This window comes from Cydia splendana, chromosome 1, assembly GCF_910591565.1.
Source record: "Cydia splendana chromosome 1, ilCydSple1.2, whole genome shotgun sequence".
Lineage (NCBI taxonomy): Eukaryota > Metazoa > Arthropoda > Insecta > Lepidoptera > Tortricidae > Cydia > Cydia splendana.
The window spans coordinates 9,836,926-9,860,996 of NC_085960.1; the positions used below are offsets into that span (position 1 = coordinate 9,836,926).

The 24,071-nt window shown below is 37.5% G+C and overlaps 1 protein-coding gene and 1 long non-coding RNA gene across 2 annotated transcripts in view; both read left to right on the forward strand.

The window, feature by feature from the left end:
• Window positions 1–24,071, forward strand: part of LOC134796505 (uncharacterized) — a 363,632-nt gene that overhangs the window by 295,810 nt on the left and 43,751 nt on the right. The window lies entirely within an intron of this gene.
• LOC134790541 (facilitated trehalose transporter Tret1-like) lies at window positions 423–23,751 on the forward strand. The gene is made up of 8 exons (XM_063761370.1): window positions 423–717; window positions 3,497–3,632; window positions 19,557–19,785; window positions 20,451–20,607; window positions 21,079–21,299; window positions 21,707–21,878; window positions 22,517–22,803; window positions 23,166–23,751. Exons 1-8 carry the CDS (start codon window positions 646–648, stop codon window positions 23,440–23,442), a joined length of 1,551 nt encoding a protein of 516 aa, XP_063617440.1. The 5' UTR covers window positions 423–645; the 3' UTR covers window positions 23,443–23,751.

A 24,071-nucleotide genomic window follows, 5' to 3' on the forward strand; every position in this document is an offset into this window, starting at 1 on the left:
ACTAGAAAACCGTGCCACTTTTACTGGGGTCATGTTAAGTTGGTTTGGGTCCTCTTGGCCTGTCACTTATGGGACACCCTGTATATCACATTGTTTCACATGTAATTGTAGCTTTACTTACTTGTAACAATGTGGACATGAAATAAATAAACGCATAAAATTCCCTCTTGTAAAAATCTAACTCTAAACAATTTATCATAATTATATTAGATCATTCAACATCCGACATGCTTCACATGCAGTGAGCATGCAGTAGGTAAACAAGGTAAACAATGCTTTCAAATGAATGGGTGAAATTCCTGTCTTTATGTCTACAATAGTTAGGTATATTATCTTGATTGTATTCATTTAACACTGACTAACAGCAGTGAAACAACAACATCAACATATTTAATCTTATGGTTCTGCATAAACCTTCATTCAAACGTCGCCGGGCTACAGTGAACGCTTGTCTTGCTCGCGTTCCATCTAAAATAAATCTTTTCTACTTACCTTCAAACTTTAACAACTATGACAGAGTGTTTATCATTTATTAAAACAGTTGGGGTGAATGTACTTTTAATCTTATAAATTGTTGTATTTTAAAGTATTATTTATTATTTTAAACAGTCAAATATATTAATAATTAATTGAGTGTGAATAACAATGGTGCACAAGTTTAAAATTGAATCTGCGGAAGGACCGGCAATAAGTCGATTGAGATCAGTCACATCGCAGGTAGTTGACCAATTGTTTATTTATGTTAAGTGATAAATTTATAATTATCTACACACGGATATATAACTAAACGCAGTGTATACCAGTCGTGTTTTGGTTTATGAGTGGTTTTGAAGTTATCCATTGTATTAGATACCTAACCATTGGGAATCAAAAAAACCGGCCATGTGCGAGTCGGACTTACGTTCCAAGGGTTCCGTGCTTTACACAATTTTTAACAATGTATGTTTTTATGTGATACGTCAGTGAAATGTCTTTAAAAAACCCGTAGGGGTCGGATCAAAAACTAAGTAATTAAGTCCGACTCACGCTTGACTGCACTTTTCTAATAGGTCTTCCAGTCATAGGTACTATATGTAAAGAACTATTTTGTGTATTTTTTTCAATATTTCAGTTTATTAAATTCTGTAGTTTCGGAGATAAATGGTAATTTTTTGGCAATTTTCTCAAATAACTTCTAAACTGTTTATTTTAAAATTACAAAAAAAAATAATTTGAGATTCTCAAAATAAGCTCTTTCATTTGATATATATCATATATAACACGATATAGTTTGAAAAACTTTATTTCTTAATTCCCCATTGTTTAAAATTGATTTATTTACGTTACACGTACCCGTCTTTGGGTCACAAACTTAGGTACATAATATATGTGTACCAAATTTCAACTTAGGTAATTGATCCAGTAGTTTTGAAAAAATGGGCTGTGACAGACGGACAGATGGACAGACAGACAGAGAGACGCACGAGTGATCCTATAAGGGTTCCGTTTTTTCCTTTTGAGGTACGGAACCCTAAGAATGAAGCAAAATTCATTGTAAAACGCCAAGTTTTTATCCTGTACCTAATTACATTTTCCATTTAGCTTTGGAGGTAAAATAACCTGCTGTAAGGTATAGTAGGGTATAGTGCTGTAAGGTGGGGGTTTTGGGTTATATATTCGCAATAATCGCAATAACATCTACAACCTAATTCTACCTGATACTGAAATTACTAAATAATTTCTGGGTGTGATTTTCTGTTATGAATATAGGTACATGGTATACAACCTCCAACATAGTTATTATAGGCCAGTCAAATTAGATCCAAAAAAGCGTTTTGAGGAAATAATTCCCAGCAAGCTGGACATCATTTTAATTTATCTTTATTTGGTCCTAAAAATCACAATACGAGTTTGCGTACAATCTGAGTTTGCTCCATCTCAGCCCAGGAGATGTGGATACATTTTGGGAGCCTTGAGAGATACATTTTACGTTGGATTGACAAAACCACCCGATATAGAAGGAACCCACCGTCAAAAACAATGTCACTACCAGCAAGGTGGTTGCAAATCAGACACTGGTAAAAAAATCCGTTTTTAACACGATTTTACCAAAAAAAAAAAGAAATTCAAAGTGGCGGCCATTTTTAACAATGTTTGCCTACGAATTCATGTAAGGTACTTTTCGGATCCTCAAATGTAAATTTTTATTATGATAAGAACAAATTTTACGTCGGACGTTACGTTTTTGAACTACAATCATAAAACTGAAAAAGAGCAAAAATTTTTATTACAACTCCTGTAATAGAGCAAACTTGGATTACACTAATTTAGAACGCAAATGAAGGTATTAAGACGATTTCCAGCTTGCTGGGAATTAATTCTTGGAAAAAATCTAATTTGACTGGCCTATTAAGTATCAGTAGATTTCATTTCAACAAGGGAAAGTGAGCAAATTTTAGGTGTTATTGTTATTCATTATTTTCTTTATTTAATTTGGGTCTTAGGTTAGGGTTTTTACAACGTGAGTATAAAATTACAATAAACACTTACAAAACATTACAAAAAAATATATAAACACATTATAAAAAACCTAACCTAGGGTGCCGCCGCCAGCGGGGCAGGGCCCAAGCTGCCGGTGGTCAGGGCCGCAGAGTGAGGAATCGAAGTACCTACTATACGCGCCGTGTCCAAAATTACCGCCTTCTGCATCTGACCCTTGATCCAACCACCCAGCGAGAATCTCTCTAGGTGTTGGTCGAGAATCTTCGCTATGAGACCGTTCACTGACACGACTATAGGAACAATGATCGTCGAGTCAACATCCCACTTGGCGATTATCTCGTGAGCTAAGTCTAGGTACTTGCTTACTTATTCATTATTATTATTACTTAGATGAACGTAAAATTGCTTTACTAAATAATAGCTTCATTATGAAGCAGAACAGTATGTTCCCTATGTTAGAGAGAACTGCCTTATCGAAAAAGCAATAAAATGTCAATAAAAAAATCGTGCAGTCCGTTGTTACGGTTGATTACGTAACTTTATTGCATAAATATCACATTCCATACGGTTTGTATATCTAAAATTTAATATGACCTGTGACACAAAATAAAAATATTTTATTCGCATTTATAAAATCTTTATGCGAAGTACTTAACTATGTTACCTTCATCCGCTAAAGCGATTTGAATGGAGATATTTGGAGTCCCGGGGAAGGACATACGATTCGATACCTAGTTTTTTTCAATCATCATTATAATTAGATGTCACAGTAAAAACCTCTTTTTAGTTGAAAAGGGTTTCCTAGTTAATCATTATCGCCTCAGTGAAAACGCGTCTTACTAGTTAAAACTAATTTTCCCTAAGGCCTCGGTGAAAACTACTTTTAACTGGGATTTTTCAGTCATAACAAATTTTCGTAAACTCCCTTGATGAAAACTAGTTATCACTAATTATTCAAAATTAATTTCAGTTACCACGTAATTGACGTAATGGCAACATTTCCATGAATTTCCAGGTGGTAGCATGCATGTCTCCAAACCTGCTGCTGTTGGACCTGGGCATGGCCATCAGCTTCTCAACTATCGCAGTGCCTGATCTCCTGAACGCTTCGGAAGGCCTTTCTTTAGATGAACGACAGGCTTCATGGTTTGGTAAGTTGTAATGCTTCTTATATGTAATACATTACGGGAAGGGAGCACTTTGTTTAACCTTTGTACCTACTGAGTTAAAAATGGATGGTAACTTTAGCCTTGCCTTAAAAGTCAAACTAAACAAGTGCAGGTCAATCATTGCACCATTCTAATAGTGAAGTTCAATGAACAACAACAATACATCTACAATTGTATAACTAGCAGTTCGTCCCGAACTGAGATCTCGCATTAAATAACGGTTAACTATAACCGGCATAACCAGGTTTATTTTTTATTTTTACTGAGATTAATAATACAAAATTTGTTCAAGTACCACATTATCTAATAATTACCCGACAGCACAACGCAAAAAAAGGTAATGTGATTTTTAGAGTGAAGTGTTTATGGCGTTAATTTAATTTTATTAATGCTCTTTTATTCTAGTTAATAAAGGACTTCCTCAAAACAAACAGCTTAATCTTTGTTTGAAGAATTTAGTGAAATTGGCTAAAACTGGTTTTGTCTTGATCATGGAAACATTTAAAGCCAGAAAGCAAACAGGAACTATTAGGTATTTAGAATTAGAGAAATGTCGACCATGAACTATACTTTTGCATGTTATCGGTCATATAAATAACTTTCCCCGACACGGTTTACTTCAATAATCTGTAATACTACAGCGACACTTTGTCACCTTCAAGGTTTGTGTAGATCAGCATTGTTTTCCGAGTAAAGGATGACTCACGCTAGACCGGGCCGTGCCCGGACCGGGGCGGGCCGGAGCGAGCCGACACAGGGGCTGTCAGGAGCGCCACCGTGGCCGGGCCGTTCCGGGACCGGGGCGTCAAGGCCACCCGACACTAGTTTATTACATTAACACTAGTGCTGTCCGAGCAATGTCCGAGCCTCTAGTGTTTGTAGAAACTCGAGTCCTTTGAGTCTGAATTTGAAGAACAGCTCGTTTTTACAACACTGAGCTTAAAAAACTTCTCCCGAATCGAGTCCTTTGTAGTCTTTTTTAAGAGCAACTCAAAAGAACTCGAGCCTCCAAATAAAGACTCCGTGAACAATTTTATAGGTTTTTCCTGTATAACAGTAAAGAAATTAAGGGTTTGTGTATGATTTATGTATGTATCTAATCTACAAGTTATACATAATGACAATGCATTTCGAAATTTTTTGTAAAAAATAACGAGAGTCCTCTGAAAAGTACTCAAGTCTCTACAAGAGACTTGGGTCTCTCTCTAGTTGAAAATAACTCGAGTTTTAACTTAATTATAAGAGTCCGAAAAACTGAGTAGTCTTCAAGCAGAGGACTGAAAGGACTCGAGTCCTACCCAACACTATCCGAGCCGACCGGGACGTCCGTGCTGACTGTTCATGACAAATGTCATAATAACTGTCTATCAGATTGAAAAAAATGGTTCGATCGGAAGTAAGCGGATATGGAAGGAAATAATAAAATCAAAATATTGGCCCTGGCTGCCTTAATGACTAATGAAGAGGCTACTGCATACTCTAGGTAATGGGGTACATCCACTTTGGTCGACACGTTCGGAAAAATGAGAACACAACATGATGTAAAGAGCTTTATTTACATATGACCCAAGACTTTTTCGAAGCAGTTCACGACAGAATTAAACAACGTTTGGTAAAACAAAAACAAGATTTCAGAAACCAATATCCAGCAGTCACCGTCTGGTTCTCTGCTTAAGGTAAGATAGGCATGTACTTACCTCCAAATAAATATATATAATCATGTGCCGAAGCATATTAAGCTATTAAGAGGAAAGGGAATGACCGGTTCTCCATACAAACATATTTCCCGTTTTCCTCACTGGATATTGATATTATTATGTCCGTCTGTCTGTCTGTCCATATGTCACAGCTATTTTACTCAAAAAGTATAAGATAACGAATTTGGAAAGTAGGTATATTTTGTAAGCCACTACTTAGTTTAGAAGTTCAAATGTATAATAATTTAATATTTTTTTAGGCACTCCGTACCAGTGACTATATTCTCTTTGCTCCTTACATGTAACTAAAAGTGCGGGGGCGCCCAGGATGCAAGTAACACTCCAGCGCTTTCAACGCCCTCATACAAAAAAGTCGTGCAGATGAAGATAACAATATAATACTTTAAATATGTAAATTCCAGATTTCCTGTGACTTATAAGTATGTATGCAGCCGTTTCCATTTCACTACACCTTATAAAACAAAGTCCCCCGCCGCGTCTGTCTGCTTGTGTGTATGTATGTTCGCGATAAATTCAAAAACAACTTACTGAACGGATTGTCATGCGGTTTTAACTAGAGCTCCCGATACACGTGTTACACGCTGACACGGGTACCCGTGTTCTTAAGCCCGCCGGGCTTAAGAACCCGAACTACACGAACCCGCCCGGATTCGGAAACATTTACACGGGTACCCGTGTACACGGGTACACGGATACACGAAATAACGGATCTTATTTACCCGCCGGTTCGACCCTTCACTCTCGTGTAGCGGAGATTAGTGCTATGAAGACATACGATTGAATATGTGGAAGGTTAGGAAGATTCGATTACCTACTTTGCAGTTTTACTGGATTGATTTGTAATGTCAATAATAGGTAGGTAAGTACAATTTGTTTCAATAATCATAAGATTAAAATTAACAATATCTCAGTAACCGTTGACTTCATTGTTGGTATTTCAGTTTCTTCATTGATGTAGTTTTTTGATAATTAAAGTAAACCTAAATATCACCACCACCATGTTACCATTTGTTGGGACGTCAGTCTTTCCGTGACCACAGCTGGTGCAACTCAGCTAGTGATGTGCCGCCGAGAAATTACGCACTTACAGTAATTCTCACTGCCGAAAATTACCGTAAATTACCGAGAATTCTCGGTAACTTACCCCTCAAGGATATTTAGTTAAGATTGAAATCTGCTTACAAGTTTTGTGATTTTAAAATATTTTATTAATTTTTACGTTACTTTTAAGTGTAATTATGTTATCTGACTCGTGTTAATTTTTTATAAATTATATTATGACAATGGTTTGCATTATTTGTATCCATGCAATAAGTAAAGGCTATATATTCATAAAAATACAATAATACACAATTAAGTATGTTTGTAAATAGATTTATTTGTCCATTTTGGCCGATTTATAATATAATTTTTAAAAGTGGAATCAACAATAATTATAACCATAAATTAAAATTAAAAAAAAAAAAAACAATATAATACACCAGTACATATTTGAAATGACTAAATGAGTAATAAACAACATGTTATGAATATTTGTACACAAAAAAAGATACATCAACGATCGAGGCTATTTAAAAATAATCATCTTTACGGTATACATGTGTAAGAAACAAGATCTTACGATTGTTTGTATATAAAAAAATCAGCTATACATATAAAACAAATACCTAACTAGCCAAGATTAAAAATAGAATCAACTATTGATTAGCCACAAAAATAATAGTTCTATATTTTAATACATTATAAATTATTAAATTAAACCATATCACTGCTTAATTTGTTGGCCTTAATTGACCTCTTTGTTGATTACTCGTCAAATTCGTCGAACACTGATACGAAATCAATGGGTTCGAATTCAAAAGAAGAGTTGGATAGATCATTTTCGGAATTACTTCCAGAAATGTCGCTTTGATCCATGGCGGTGTCAGTTCTCTGCTGTGGGCCTTTTCGATGTAGTAATTTCCAGTTGTGTGATATGTAGCATATTTTCATACATTGTTCTGTCAGCAACCTGTTTCTTTTCTTGGTATGAATATTTGCGAATGTAGAAAACGATCGTTCCACGGACGCAGATGTTGATGGCACTGATAAAATCTTAAGAGCTATCTTTCCCAAAACACAATTTGGATATAGTGATTGCCACCATGCAACAGGCTCTATAGACTGGGCGGTTTGCCACACAAATTCTTTTTCGAAAATACCATTCCGACATTTGTAATCAGATACTTCTTTCAGGATTGTTTGAGCATCACACTCAGCAATGTCCATTATTGTAGAACAGCCATCGAGATACTCTTCTGAATTTAAAGATATCCCTTGATTTTTTGGATCTAAGATGACTGCGGCCAAGTGAATGGGCTTTAAACAATTTTGTTTCCTGTCTCGGAATTTTTGAAGAGTACTGGCATAATGTTCCTCAGTGAATATTTGTCTAGCCACATCACTAACTAGGGTACTCTCTACTTCTTCTAAAGCTTGAGGCACTAAATGAATAGTGCATGCGTCTCCCTCAAGCCTGAAAATCCAATTTACAATGGGCTTGAAAAGGATGATCTGTTTCTCAACGACGTTCCATGTGTTTTCTTCCAACAATTCGCTCTTGAACTTTTGTAAATCCCTGTTGCTTTTGTTGATTGCCATTGTTAGCAAAATCTCTTTCGATTTCATAAAATTTTCGAGACAATGTGAGTAGCTTCCCCATCTCGTTTTCACAGGCAACACTAAAGTCACATTCCATCGTAAACACTTAATGTACTTCGGGCATTTTCAATACATCTGCTATAAGCAAATTTAATGTGTGGGCAAGGCATCCAATCCATGTGGTCTTTTCATATTTATCCATTAGCAATTTGCCGCATTTTTTCATGTTCGCAGCATTGTCCGAAATAATCCCAAGGAACTTTTCGGTACCAATTTCTTCCATAGTTTCCGGTATTTTTTCAGCTAAATACTCTCCCGTGTGCCTGTTTGTCTCGGCATCAATAGACGTGTGAAAAAATGGTGTTGGAGTATATACCATGATGTTTATTATGGAATCTTTCCTGATGTTTGTCCATCCATCCACCGCTAAATGCAAAACCTTAGATTGCTCAATTTTTTTTGAGATCACGTTATTCATTTCCTTGTACTCTTCATCCAAGAGTGTAGTGGAAAGAATCTTGCGTGATGGGGGCTTGAAGTCTGGTTTCAGAAGATGAAATGCTTCAATCCATAGAGGATGTTCAAATATTGACAATGGCATGCCCGTAACGTAAACTGCTCTTGCAAAAGCCTTCTGAATTATTTTCTGAAACAAATTTGACTTGATTAACATGGTTCGAAGAAAAGCGGTTTAAATTCTGATAAAATAAGTACGGCCTATAAACTTACCTCGTCTACAGCTGAATCATTAGGCTGTTCTGTAGATACTCGTCCAAAGCTGTTCTCAGCACTCGTAGGAGCATTGCTTTGCGGCTGTGGGTCACTCTTTCTGAACTCTGTTTTAACATCACCAGGACACTTTTGGCAGTTCTTAACCAAATGTTGAGCGAAACGAGTGACATTCTTGGCAGTGTACACATGGTCACAAAACAAGCAACTGTACTTAATTCGTTCGTTTTCGGTAGTTTCTCTAAAATAGTCTAATACTTTGCCTTTTGGCCTCATTGTTCAACTTCTAACAACACTTTACTATGCACAGTAGGTCACTTCAAGATGAACTAAACTGTACCATATTATGACCTATGCTATGCCGTCCACACACTTTCCCCACCAAGATACGACTTAACCAACTGATAAAGGGTGAGGACCAATCAGGAGCCATTATAATCCGCGAATACCCAAACCAAGAAATGCAGTTTGCACGTGTTTTTTTTACCTGCAATAAGTAATACAATACGACCCCATGCAGCTGATAAGCATTTACATTGTTTAAAAATAACATTTTTAACTTAAAACAAACACGAGATGTAATAAAATATCTTAAAATCACAGTAGTTGTAATGTAATCCATTATTAATCAACACTTTCCTTGCACATCAATGCATTGCTTACATATCAATGTATAAAATTATTGAAATATCTACGACTTTTAGATTACACTGCATAAACTGCATTAATTTAATTGTTTAATATATCTGATTAATTTTAAGTTGATTATATTATTTATATTTAATGTGCTGCAACGAATTTTGTTTTTAATTATTTATTCGGTACCTATAAAAGAATAATTTTATTCATTTTGCGAAGGATATTGTTTAATCACACTGAATTATTATACTTAAAACGCAGTGTAGTTTTTATTAATGTCATTAAAACACTGTGAATCTTACACCGAACTAAAACTTATCAAACATAAGTAAAATAATTAGTTATTATTATGTATTTCGCCACAACAATCTAATTATATCATCGAAAACAGTTAAATTTTCAGTTAGAAATTTTACTCGGTAACATTCACGGAGAAGGTTCCCCGTAATTTACGGTAATTTTGGTAATAAACTAGTTCCTTTTGGCAGATTTTTTTGAAAATTTTAGTAGAGGTTGTAATAACTAAATAAAAAACAATTCTGTACAAAAAAGTTTCAAAAAAGGAAAATTTTGACAACTTTCTCGATAATTACCCGTACGGAGAACGTTACCGCGTAAATTACTCGACGATTCTCTGTGTTCTCGTTATTTACGGTAACGGCACATCACTAAACTCAGCTGAAACGTCGGAATTAAAGGTAAAAACAATGAAATTATATCGCGGTAGACCCGTTTGTGTAATTATGTGTACAAAACGCGAGAGTTTAAAGTGTTATATAAACCTAAATGATTATTTAATACAAAAGTAGATAGTTATGCTTACTGAAACCAGAGTTGAGCATTATTCGAATCATTTTTAATCTAAATAATTATGGTGAGATTAATATTCGCGAATAAATTATTCGCGAATAAACCATTCGTTTAGAATTTCGAATAAGAAATGAATTATCCGAATAAATTACACGAAGGATTTTTGTAATACACACTCAGATGGCAAATCTGAATAGGTATGCAACTGCAGCGTATTTTAGAGCCAAGGAAAATTTTGGGAAAGGCCCCAACTGACCGTCGCCATCCATGGTGGGGACAAATGGGAATTGTTTATATGCAGCGCCTATTCCCATTTGTTCCCGGCCGGGACAAGTGAGAATACATCCGATATTTGTGTAAAATATTATTATGTAGGGTCTACCCATATGTTCCCCGCGGAGATAAATGGGAATTCACCCATTATTGGTAATTATTAGTAATATGGGAATACACCAATAATGGGTGCATTATTGGTGTATTCCCATTTGTCTCCAATTCACGTGACCTACGCCATGCACGAGGCGGGGACAAATGGGAATGTTTATATGAATTTTGGTGTTCCCATTTGTCCCCGATATTGGCGTTGCCATTTGTCCCCACCTCAAAAGATTTCTATGCAGCGTCTTTCCCCATAAGTTTCTCGCGGGAACAAATGGGAATACACTCTTTATTGGTGTATTCCTATTTGTTCTTGCCCTACGTGACCGCCGCCATACGTGAGGCGGAGACAAATGGGTACGATTTATATGCAGCACCTATTCCATCAGTTCCCGACGACGTAGACAAATGGGAATACATCCGAAAATTGTGTTCCCAATTATCCCCACCCCAATAAGGTGGGGAAAAATGGAAAATATTTTTATGCAGGGTCTTCACATATATTCCCCGCGGAGACAAATGGGAAATCGACCTTTATTGGTAATGATGGGTGCATTATTTGTGTATTCCCATTTGTCCCCGATTCACGTGACCTACACCATACATGAGGCGGGGACAAATGGGCATGTTGTATATGAGTTTTGGTGTTCCCATTTGTCCCCGATATTGGTGTTCCCATTTGTCCCCGAAGCGGAGACAAATGGGTACGATTTATATGCAGCACCTATTCCATCAGTTCCCGACGTAGACAAATGGGAATACATCCGAAAATTGTGTTCCCAATTATCCCCACCCCAATAAGGTGTGGAAAAATGGAAAATATTTTTATGCAGGGTCTTCACATATGTTCACAGCGGAGACAAATGGGAATTCACCCATTATTGGTAATGATGGGTGCATTATTGGTGTATTCCCATTTGTCCCCGATTCACGTGACCTACGCCATACATGAGGCGGGGACAAATGGGAATGTTTTATATGAGTTTTGGTGTTCCCATTTGTTCCCGATATTGGTGTTCCAATTTGGTGCCGATACAAAAGATTTCTATGCAGCGTCTTTTCCCAAATGTCTCTCGCGGCGTGGACAAATAGGAATTCTTCCGAAAATGGTGTGTTCCCATTTGTCCCCACACCAATAAGGAGGGTACAGATGGGAAATATTTATATGCAAATCCTATCACTTCTGTACCCGGCGGGGACAAATGGGAATACATCCGAAAATAGTGTGTTCCCTTTTGTCCTTACAAAAATAAGGTGGGAACAAATGGGAAATATTTATATGCGGCTTCTTTTCCTATACGTTCCCCGCGGGGACAAATGGGCATACACCCATTATTGGTTATAATGGATGCATTATTGATATAATCCCATTTGTCCCCTATCCACGTGACCTACGCCATACATGAGGGACAAATGGAAATGTTTTATATGCAGCGCCTATTCCCATCTGTTCCCGGCGGGGAACAATAAGAATACACCCGTTAATGGTGTGTTCCTATTTGTCCCTGCTTCAATGAAGTGGGGACAAATGGGAAAGATTGTTTGTCTTTTCCCACATGTTCCCGAAGGGGACAAACGGGAATACCCCCATTATTGGTGTATTTCCAGTTGTTCTCGCCCCACGTGACCGCCAATACATGAGGCGTATTCCCAGTTTCCACACCTCAAATCAACCAACCAGATAAACCGATAGAAAACATTTTCTTTTTACTATTGGGATATAAAACAGCTAAATAGTTATTTTGTAAGCTAACTATTCGACAATATTATTCGCAAATAATTTATTCGTTGGCTATTTTATTCGCCGAATAAATTATTCGCGAATGAATTGAACACGAATGATCATTCGAAAAAATTATTCGTCATTCGCGAATGATTTGGTAATTCTCATTCGTAATTCGTCATTCAAATGAATTTTGCCCATCTCTGACTGAAACTACCACGAACGGAATATATATTTTCCTTTAACAAAATCGCATTTTGCTCACTGTTAGCAAAGTACCCTTGTTCGAGCTGCTGAGGTGAAAAATAAATTAAATTGGTACAACACATATCAATCACATTGAACATCCATATATACATTACTACAATCTCCGCTACACGCCAAGGACGGGTTAGGCCCGCGTGTATTTAAGGTCCGTTTCACCGTGTACACGGGTACACGGGTACCCGGATACACGGATCTTAATTACACGTGTGCACGACTACACGTGTAGAACGGGTCAGAAAACCGTGTACGTGTAGTTCGGAAACGGGTACCGAACACGTGTACACGAAACCCGGACACGACCGCGAGCCCTAGTTTTAACCTATCAATAGAGTGATTTTTGAGGAAGGTTTCGGTGTATAATTTTTTAAGGTTTTGTGTAACCCTTGCGAAGCCGGGACGGGTCGCTAGTTTATATTTATTCGTAAGCTTGCATTGCAATGGCACTTTAGGCTTAGCCTGTAATTACTAAGATTCTAATATGTACTTAGATCGTGGACTCTTTTCTTAATGCCTTTTTACTTATATACATTTTACGACTTTTAAATATTTGACGCTGTCATGTTTTTCGAATAGTATCATAAACATGTCAAGAGAGAAAAAATAGTGATATTAAATTTGTAGAAAGATACTAAATGTATTTGAATTTATAAGCAAGAACACGTTGAATGCAGGTATATGTATCGTCTTACCCCGCGTGTCAAGGTATTGGTTAATTGGTATGATATGGTGTAGCGCCGTTTGTATCAGCATAGGAACCAGATCGACAGAGCTACTTCTGCTGCTGCTTTCGCCTTTGTATTACCTACATATTAGTATACATTGATCCTGTTTTCTCCCCCAGGGTATTTGTCTGTCTGTATTTTAGGATTTCATTAGCTAGGTATCCAAAACAGTCATACGAACGCAAATTATTTCCATGTTTTTAAGGGTGAAACCCTGATCGTGTGAAGAGATTTTATTTTCTTTGACAAATACAGCATTTGCATTAACTATAGATAGATGGGGTGTTCCATGAGAACGTCGCTTTCGAAATGCTTAAATTTTGTCTTGTGTCTTGTATGGCAACTTCCTGAATCAACTGCGTAAAGCTCGAGAAAATACTGCCAATAGGCTAGGCTAGAAGATAAGTTTTTTGTAAAGGATCAAATATCTATATTGGACCCATGAACCCATGACATTGAAGCAAAACACGATTAAGTTGGAGCAGTTTTGTTTGCATGTATTGCATTTATAAAAGAGCAGCTTTCGAGTAGGAGGATCATGTTTTTAAAATAGGTATTAGTAAGTATAGGTATATAGGTACGTAGGTTTGTCTGTAGGTAAGTATAATTTTTGGTTCTAGCAATAATAGTAGTGTAACCTTAATAGTGATGTCTTTCACGTATGCAAGTAGTACGTACCTACTTGCATACTACGTGAGAAATAAGAAGAGGAGTAAAATAAATTTAATATTACTATACATACACAGTATGTCCAAAGAAAGAGCGCTATGATATAAGCAAAAGTTATTTTTTAGGGTTCCGTACCTCAAAAGGAAAACACGGAACCCTTAAAGGATCCGTCCGTCTGTCTGTCCGTCTGCCCGTCCGTCCGTCCGTCCGTCCGTCTGTCCGTCTATCCGTCAGCCCGTCCGTCCGTCCGTCCGTCCGTCCGTCCGTCCGTCCGTCCGTCCGTCCGTCCGTCCGTCCGTCCGTCGGGCCGTCTGTCTGTCGAGACCCTTTATCTCGGGAACGAGTGGAGGATCGAGTTGAAATTTAAACCTTTTATATACTTAGGTCTACGATCCTTTGAAGATAAATCAAATTGTAATATTATGTATGTATGTACCTACAGCATTTCCAAAAAACAGCGCTATGTAAAGTAGAATTTATTTTTTTAAATAGGAGGCAAACGAGCATAGCCCATGGAACAGAGGTCATATCATAAGATTGGTAAGACCCACATATTTCTTTGTCCGTCTTTCTACCTCTGTAAATGATCATCCCGCAAGAATTTATTCCTATAGTACCAGTGTCTATTTTCCTGTCTCATTCCTTAGTAATTGCTGCTTAGTAAATTCCTGTTTGATAGAATAAAAACTAAAAACTTAAGTTGTTAGGTATTAGGGTGTTAATATTTTCGTCTAGATTGTAAGTTTTGTAAAATGCAAGGCTAACATTACACACGACTAATGATGATGATGACCAACAAATCAAGCATTTACATTAAAGAAAGTGAGTGACATTTGATGAAGTGAAACTGCTGATGAAGACCAGACGGAACACCTTAACGACGCGTATTTCACGTTTGGCGATATGTCGTCTTAGTTAGGTACCTACGTTTGATCTGCAAAGTGTGTATGTATCTTCGCGATAGACTTAAAATATGTATTGTGATACAATTAATGGTATTATAAACAATTTTTTTTTCATGTATGTACCATGGACATTCCTCGATGGCACCAAGTTGCAACCGGAAAGCGATGATCAGATGATCACTCGGCAAATCAAGACTTAAGCAGCCACATCTAAGGAGATTATGAATACCTATTCAATAATAGTTTATTTTTTGCTGTTTGATATGTAAAAATGCACGTCAATAAGATGGCAAAATGTTGTTAAGACTGCGTCGACCGTCCAATTGCACTCTCATTGGGGGAATTAGGTTTTCTAATAAATACAAGGCAAATACACCAAACTTATAACACCTCCAGAGTCCGCAGCAGCAACCAGGACCCCTATACTGCCTAGGGATCAGGCTATGGGTTTCGTGTCATACTCCACAGAAGAACCACCTTATTATAGACCGCGGGCCAGGAGCAAATATCGTCAGTCATCGCCTCCCGCTTGATACTTTGTGATAGTTTAGATGATATGCTATGCTATCATGAATTACTAGTAAGACCATTGGGAACTTTGTACCCAGTAGACTTACCAGTAAAACAAAACTCCCAATAGTCCTTGAAAGACATTTTTAGATAGCGTGATGAATGCTGTTCATGCCATACCTTTATGTTCATAAAAGTTCGAACATAAAAAGTGGCTGCATTTGGAGTGTTCCAGGGTGACGGCAGGAAACACGGAATACTATAATAAGGTAATATTATAACTGGCAGGAAGCCAATGTTTTTTTATTAACAGGTTGATGAGTATGTACTTTCGAATGGCATGAGTCCCCTCTCGCTACATCATCATCATTTGACGACCGGTCTGGCCTTAGTGACCCTGCCGAAGCCTTAGTGAAGCCGATGCTCCCGGGTTCGAATCCCGGTAAGGGGATTTATTTGTGTGATGAACACAGATATTTGTTCCTGAGTCATGGCTGTTTTCTATGTATGTATCAGTCGCGAAATCTTACTATCAGTAAGACTATTGGGAAGGAAATTCCCAGGACTGAACTACTGGGAATTTTCTGGAACTGGTGGGAATGGCCGTACCTAGCAGAATTGTAATTTAATATTGTTAGGTACACATGCAGTATGCCCTGGTTTGATACTTCAATACAGTCAGGGCTATAACCGCGAACCATTTCATTAGTTAATATATTTGCCTCTCTATCACTCTTATATATATTTGTGCGAAAGAGAGGCTCATAGATGATTTTTTTATTTGGGATATTTAGCGGTCCCACTGATGCGTTCCACGTCTTAGGATGGTATTCCATCTATATTCAATTTTTTTGCCTAATGTATATTGAGGCTCATATTAAGCTTAATGAGAGAATGAGACGCAATGACATTGGACAAAGAAATTGGACAGGATGGTGGAATACCACCCATAGTCATTAATATACTTAAGAACAATAAAATATACGAAGAGTTTTATTGTATTATTTCAGTAGTTAGTGCCTTTGGGTAATTTTAGGCAGGAAATAGGGAATATTACGCAAAATTCTGCGTAGGGGGCGTTACTAGCACTAACCCCAGGACCTACTGCAAAACACGAAAATAAGAATTTCGATTTCTGCCTCTCTATCACTCGATATCTGCCTCTCTGCATATCGACGGGGAGGCAGATAACGAACTTTCGATTATCGCGTTTCGCGGCAGGCCGTTTGTAAACAAATCACCTTGATGCATCAATGTCATAGTGAAAAGTTGACAAAAAAACAGTTTAGCCCGCTCCACACTCGTGTGGGAATCGCGGCGCAAAGCCATAAGTTACTCTATGGTTTACAATACATGCTAGTGCTGCATTCTGGCAACACTTAAATTAACCACCACAACTAAACACAAAGCCTAAACATAGCCTATACATACAATAACCAAGTTCTGGTCTCAACTGAAATATGATATATGTTTGTACTCTGTGCAGGCAGATTTATAGAAGATCAGTTGAACTCTAAATGAATGAATAAAAATGGTTTTTATAGTTTGTCAAAGGGCTGTCTCATTTCAAACATAGAGAGAATCATACTATCTTTGTCTTACACTAGTACAAGCACCCAAAAGAAAAGGATGAGTATAGTTTTTTTGTTCTTATTTACTGACAAATTTGGTTTGACTAACTATAGATACGTTATTGACATATATATTTCTATGAACTTCGTACGAAATAAAAAGTATCTAAGTAATAAGTGGGAAGTATCTTAATATTCATTATACACCTACATGCTCATTATTGAATCATTTTTACAAGCAGTAACATTAATAGGTGTCTCATTTAATATAATCCGACTAAATTACATTTCAGCAACACCTCCATATTTCACAAAATAAATCAAGACATTATCCAACCTATATAATCTTGACGTATATTATATCAAAGACGCCTGTACCTAATATAAACCGACAAAGTAACGAATTAGCTATACCATCATATTTAACAAACAAATTTATGACGTTTTGCAACCTTCTTATTTTGGCAAATATATTCCGACACAGCCGGGCATGTATATTGTGAAGGGTGGTATTCCATCTGTCCAATCTTTGTCCAATGTGTATTTGCGTCTAACATTTTGCTTAATGAGAGAGTGAGACGCAATGCATATTGGACAAAGATCTTAAACAAGTAGAATACCACCCGAAGAGAAAAATTGAGTCTCCGGGCTGTCAGGAGCCTCCGTGACGTCAGGGCTATGACGCCAAGTACCTAATATAAACCGACCAAGTAACGAATTAGCTATACCATCATATTTAACACACAAATTTATGACATTTTGCAACCTTCTTATTTTGGCAAATATATTCCGACACAGCCGGGCATGTATTGTGAAGGGTGGTATTCCATCTGTCCAATCTTGGTCCAATGTGTATTTGTGGCTCACATTTTGCTTAATGAGAGAGTGAGACGCAATGCATATTGGACAAAGATCTTAAACAAGTAGAATACCACCCGAAGAGAAAAATTGAGTCTCCGGGTTGTCACGAGCCTCCGGGACGTCAGGGCTATGACCGGGCCGGGCCCGCACCGTGCCACGTCCGGGCCCCGGTGATCACGTGATGCTCTCCATAGAAAACGAAGCTCCGGAACCTCCGGCCCGGCCACGGCCCGGTCTAGCGTGAGTCATCCTTAAGTATCTAATCCAACTTACATTTAACTACGATCAATGTATGTATATTGTAAATATGTATTTACTTGCTTACTGTACTAGTTGATTCTGCAGATGAGTAAATGAGATGAGACAGTGATTCAAAGAAATAATTACTTGTATTGTCAGCCCACCAGTCCTTTTCACTCTGCGCAATGAATACCTACCTAGTCACTTTTCTCACGCAAATAGTAATTTAAATTTTCTATAGTACCTATTGAACTTGGACTCAAAATAATTTGTCACCACACTAGCTGGTAAAGGCTCTCTTGATTGTTCAAAAACTGATGAGAAAGTTGCATTTTATCCACATGTGGGGCAAAGTATTCAATTGCAAATTTGGAGTTGTTTCCTTATGTTGACTGGTAGAATTTACTTTTAAATGATGATTTTAAATAATAAATATTCAGTAACATTTATTTCGAATTTATTTGGTTTGATATTTTACAGCTAGTGTTTTCCTTGCGTTGCACGTTGGTGGTGAAAAATTTTGTATTTCACTCGGTGACAGAATTTGTTTAACCCTCGTGCCTTGAAACCCTCGCAACGCTCAAGATTTCGCTTTTTCGAACCACTCGCTACGCTTGCGGTTTAATTTTGGAATCTTTCGCTTGCTCTGATATCAATATTAGCACCAGAGGTTAAATAAAAACTTTGCCCCCTTGTAAAACAAATAACTAATCTCTCTTGTTTTTAACCAAATATGAGTTCCGACAATTTAATATACCTATACCTAAATAAGACCATGAGAATATGGAAATTAAGGAAGCGCAGTAAAGAAACTAAACAGTCTGTAATGTTTGTTCATTAAATATGTAAAACCTAACAACAAGGTTTGGCACCAGTAGTCGTACCTAGACGTACTTAGTCAGAATTTTTGTAATTATCGAATTCACATCCAAAGCAACAAATCAAAATTAAGTAATACTCGTTACTTATGTATAGTTTACTAGGAAGTAACTTACAGTCGATAATAACAAAACTATTCAATTATAAATAAACCAATATTAAGACCCGAATAATAAATAGTTTAGTATCTGTTAATTCTGTTATATGAAGATGGAACGATGCTGCAGTAAAAAAGAACAACATTGACAATAAGATCTTGGTAATGACCTTTAATGTAGGCGGAAACTACAACTACCTATTTGATGATGGCCATTTGGAGCTAAATAAAAAAAAAACAGTAGGTAACGTTGTTATTGCCAGTATTGTATACATAGGTATATATTTAATGGGTAAATGTTATGATATTCGTAAGTAATCGTAGTAAGTCGTATTTCCAAAGGTGAATTCCCTACGGGATCGCTTTCGCTTCATTGCACTAAATATAGTAAATTAGTACCTACTATGTAGTACATTTTGGCAAGAGTCGTTTGTCAGTAGAGCACAGCACAGGCAGAGATAATCAAACTTTTTCCTATGTTAGTATTATAATCCCCAAAACGGCAGAGGTAGGTATAGTTTTATATTCTATTGTTACTGAATTTACAGGAAGCGTAGCTTTCCTAGCGCAGCCTATTGGGGCACTTCTCTCCGGTCCTATGGTGGACTACTGCGGTCGCAAGAAGGCCAACTTCATCGCCAACCTGCCTCACGTGTGCGCGTGGCTCCTCATGTTCTTCTGTTGGAACCTGCCCACGCTTTTCCTGGCTAATATCCTGCTTGGATTTGGCACTGGAGTCATGGAAGCGCCAATCAATTCCTACGTCGGAGAAGTAAGGTAAGGAAAGTCACGTTTAGGGAAATATATGCGAGACATCGCTTTGAAGTAAACCCTAAAAAGAACAAAACTATTCTTGTTTGCATTTGGCCATTATACAAGACTTTATTATTTTGTACCACTCATCAAAACCCCCAGTAGGTACCTACTGAGATTTTTCGTACTCATATGCTAAGTGCCATTTTTGGCAAATTGCTACTTTAAACTGGAAAACATGTGCCGTCTAATGAATGAAATGACACTTATTAGCCATCGTCATCAAGTAGGTAATAAAGTAACTAGGTAGTCGCCATGATATTAGTGTAGGTATTACCTTAATTGCGTGTCAAATATCCATGATATCACTATTGTTTTAGGTCAATGTTACTTGATCCATTGCCTACTATTTCGTAACGCCAAACAAACCATATCTATAGATATCAACAATCATACATTCCATAGAAGATATGAATTTACTATTTTTTATTTAAGATCGTAGACAGTTAAATAAGACACACATCTCTTTAACATGGTAGATGATGATGAGAAGATGAAGGAAGATGATTATGATGTAAAAAAAATATGGAATCAAAAACAGATAATCGATTCAGAAGCTACGAAATTATTAACACCCTCCATTACATTTTTACTTTACTAAGCTACAATTTGACCATTATTGTCTACAGCGAGCCAACCATTCGCGGAGCCCTATGCACTCTCTCGCAGCTGTTCACGTCCATCGGTGTGTTCGTGATGTACTTCCTGGGCACCGTGGTGGACTGGCGCAGGGCCGCGCTCATCTGCCTCGTCGCACCCGTTCTCTCCATGCTTTTAATTCTGTTGGTATGTAACCAGAGGGGCTACCGCGAAAACCGAAATTCGCCATTTGGGGGATCTTTCTCTTTTACTCCAATGAAGGCGTAATTAGAGTGACAGAGAAAAATGCCCGCAATTTGTGAACTTCAATTTTCGCGGTTATAGCCCAGCTGCTGAGAACAGTGGTCACGCTAGTACATATATAGAATAGAAATAATTCGGGTGGCTATCGCACTCTCTTGTGGCAATTTTGAAGTTGATGTAATTTATATTTAGGCTCCATTACCGTCCTGACCAATGAACTGAAGCTATGAAGGTATGGTAATTACCAGTAATTATAAAGAAATTAAGTCAGTACCGGCTTAGATACCTCAGCTACGAATGTGTTCTAATATCTTGCGAACCTACTATTTAGTATTATTGCTACTACTATTTCAAAGCATCGATATTAAACATTTTATATGCACATAATCCTTGATGCAAAATAAATTGTTTCAGGTACCCGACACACCAGTCTGGCTGCTGGTCCATAGACGTGAGAAGGAAGCCCTCAAGTCACTGTGTTATCTCCGTGGTTGGACCACACCCGAGAACGTTCGCGAGGAGTTTGGTGACCTCGTCGTCTACTCTAAGACTTTACAGCAATGCGTCATCTGCCAACAAACTAATGATAAGATGCCAACTGACTGTGAACATGACAAAATGAATATTATTAAGAGGTCAGTGAAAAAACTAATTAGTGGAATATCATTTTGTCATATTTAAAACAGCCCAATAGGGCTTATCTTACAGAATATGATCACAGCACAGCACATCAAAATAAGGTACAGGCGACGGCAAATAAGGACGACGGCGGATAAGGCAAAAAATGTAAACATATTTTTGACGTCGACTGTACATAACTAGGTAGCAGTATGCAGTGTTGTATGGATGTTGACGATAATCGTCGACAGAGTCAATTGTTGCGTTGTGTTGATTCGTCAACCTGTGTATACAACATGTAAATCCTAGTAGTCATCATTAACGCTTAGTTACATCATACATAAACTTTCGCATCCGCTTGTTTGTCAACATCGAAAGATGGCGTAAACCAAAATGATGAAAATACGTGCCTCTTTGTTCACAGGTTGATACTGAAATTTAGATACGTAATGTTGTGCAAGGAGACTCTCCGGCCCCTACTTCTCGTCTTGTTATACTTCACATTCCTGGTGATGAGCGGATTGGTCCCCACCAGACCAAATATGGTCAATGTATGTGGAGCCCTTGGAATGGCACACGATGGAAAGAAAATTGTGGTAAGAGTTATTTACTCTACTAAATACAACAAGCGTCGCAATTAAGAGCCCATCAACGTGCACACTAGCGCCACTGCTAAATAATCGTGATCGCGATAAAAAAGGGGGCCGCTACGTACTGTATAGTGTATTTAAGTACCTTTTGAATACATCAAACTAGTTTTTATGTTGCTGTATTCGTCGATCTAGGAAGTAGGAACTCAAAACAAAAACGGCCGTTTTAACTTTGGACGCATAGATTGACGAATCCAGCAAAATAACTAATTTGATGTATTCAAAAGGTACTTAACTACACAACACAATACAGTACGTAGCGACCTCCTTTTTTAAATACCTGTCGTTAAATATAAATAATCACGATTATTTAGCAGTGGCGCTAGTGTGCACGTTGATGGGCTCTTAACATATTCTTTACAAAGGCAATGTGAGACATAAACTATGAAAAATAGCACGAAGAACATTTTTCAATCTCGCGTCTCATTAGAATAAGTTGTCACGGCAATTTTACCATTATCATAACAATAGCCCACCTTTGGATGTCGACTAAATAATGGTTTCGGCCTTCGACAACAGTTTGTCTTTAGCAAGTTATGAGAGGTTAAAGTTTTTGCCTAATTTGTGTAACCATTTTTCCTCAGCTCATGGTTGGCATACTTACCCTGGTCACTAGCATCGTGACGATTGGGTTCATCAAAATCTTCGGCAAACGCAAACTGGCACTTTTTGCCATGCTTGGCGCTGCCATCTCCTGCGCAGCTCTCAGCGCCTATGCTAAGAACAACGTACCAGATTCCGTCTTCTCCTATGACACTGATACGTTTCCTGACACAAAGAGCTATGTGCCGCTCGTGTTGTTTTATGCGATCACTATCTTTAACGGATTTGGAGTACCATGGGTGCTGCTTGGAGAAGTCTTTCCATTTAGGTAAGATTACTTTTTGGTAGCTTAATATATTTAGATAATCCTTTGTACTTATAAGTTTCAATTATTTTCTTTATTTAATGATATCAGTCTACGAGAGGTACAGATCTTACCATATGGACCATATATAGTAAGCATGTAGTATGTATGTGTGGTGTGTATGCCTTTGTAGTATTTTATTTACTAATAAGGTTCTTCGACGGTTGTAACAGATATAACTGAGTGGTGCCCGGCTCTTGGGCGAGTAGTTTATGTGAATGCGGAGTATGTGGGAGGTGCGTGTAACATCATCAGATAAGTACGTACACATCGATGGGTATAATAATACATGTTGTTTGTAAAATATATTTATGTCGTTGTTACAGGAGTCGTGCTACCGCTCAAGGCATAGCGGCGGCCTTAAACTACGTAGTGACCTTCATTGCTACTAAAACATTTATCGACTTGGAGACAAGCACTCATCTATGGGGCGCCTATGCCGTATATGCTGCCTTCAGCTTTCTAGGAACTATATATTTATACTTCTTTTTACCAGAAACAGAGGGAAAGAGTTTGCAGGAAATTGAATCATATTACAATGGCAAACTGAAAACCTTCGCCGATGATCCCGTCATCAACCTGTTTAAGAGATTCAAGAGATAGTCTTTTTGGTTTCAAGTTATTTATTCCATTGCAGAGATCAAGACTTAAATGTAATCGTTGAACCTAATGAGGCTTTAAAGATTTATTGGTTCTCTCTCCCGAGCTCATCTTGAAGCTTGTGCCAAATATATTTATATTCGAGCATCCTTAAATTTTAAGCATAATATGTGTATAGTGACGATTCCAGTAATTAATTCACTATAGAAACACGGATAGAATGCAAACGAAACTAAGTTAAAGCAAAACCAATGATTATGAAATATCCAAGTTCAAAATTACTGCTTTTATTTATCTTTTTAACTTCCTTCCTTCCAGAGTTTAATTTTCTCATAACGTCTTAAAGGATAACTCACGCTAGACCGGGCCGTGCCCGGGCCGAGGCGTATGACATGTAATTTTCTATGACGGCTGATTGGTGATCACGTGGTGCTTTCCATAGAAACCGAAGCTACGAAAGCTCCGGCCCGGCCACGGCCCGGTCTAACGTGAGTCATATTTAATTGTCCATGTTATACGCATGTTGACATCCAAAATCTTTAAAATATAAACATTTGTGAACTAAGTATTTATTGCAATATGTAAGTATATAAATCTAAACCTCTATAGGGTCTGTTCGGAAAAAGATTAGC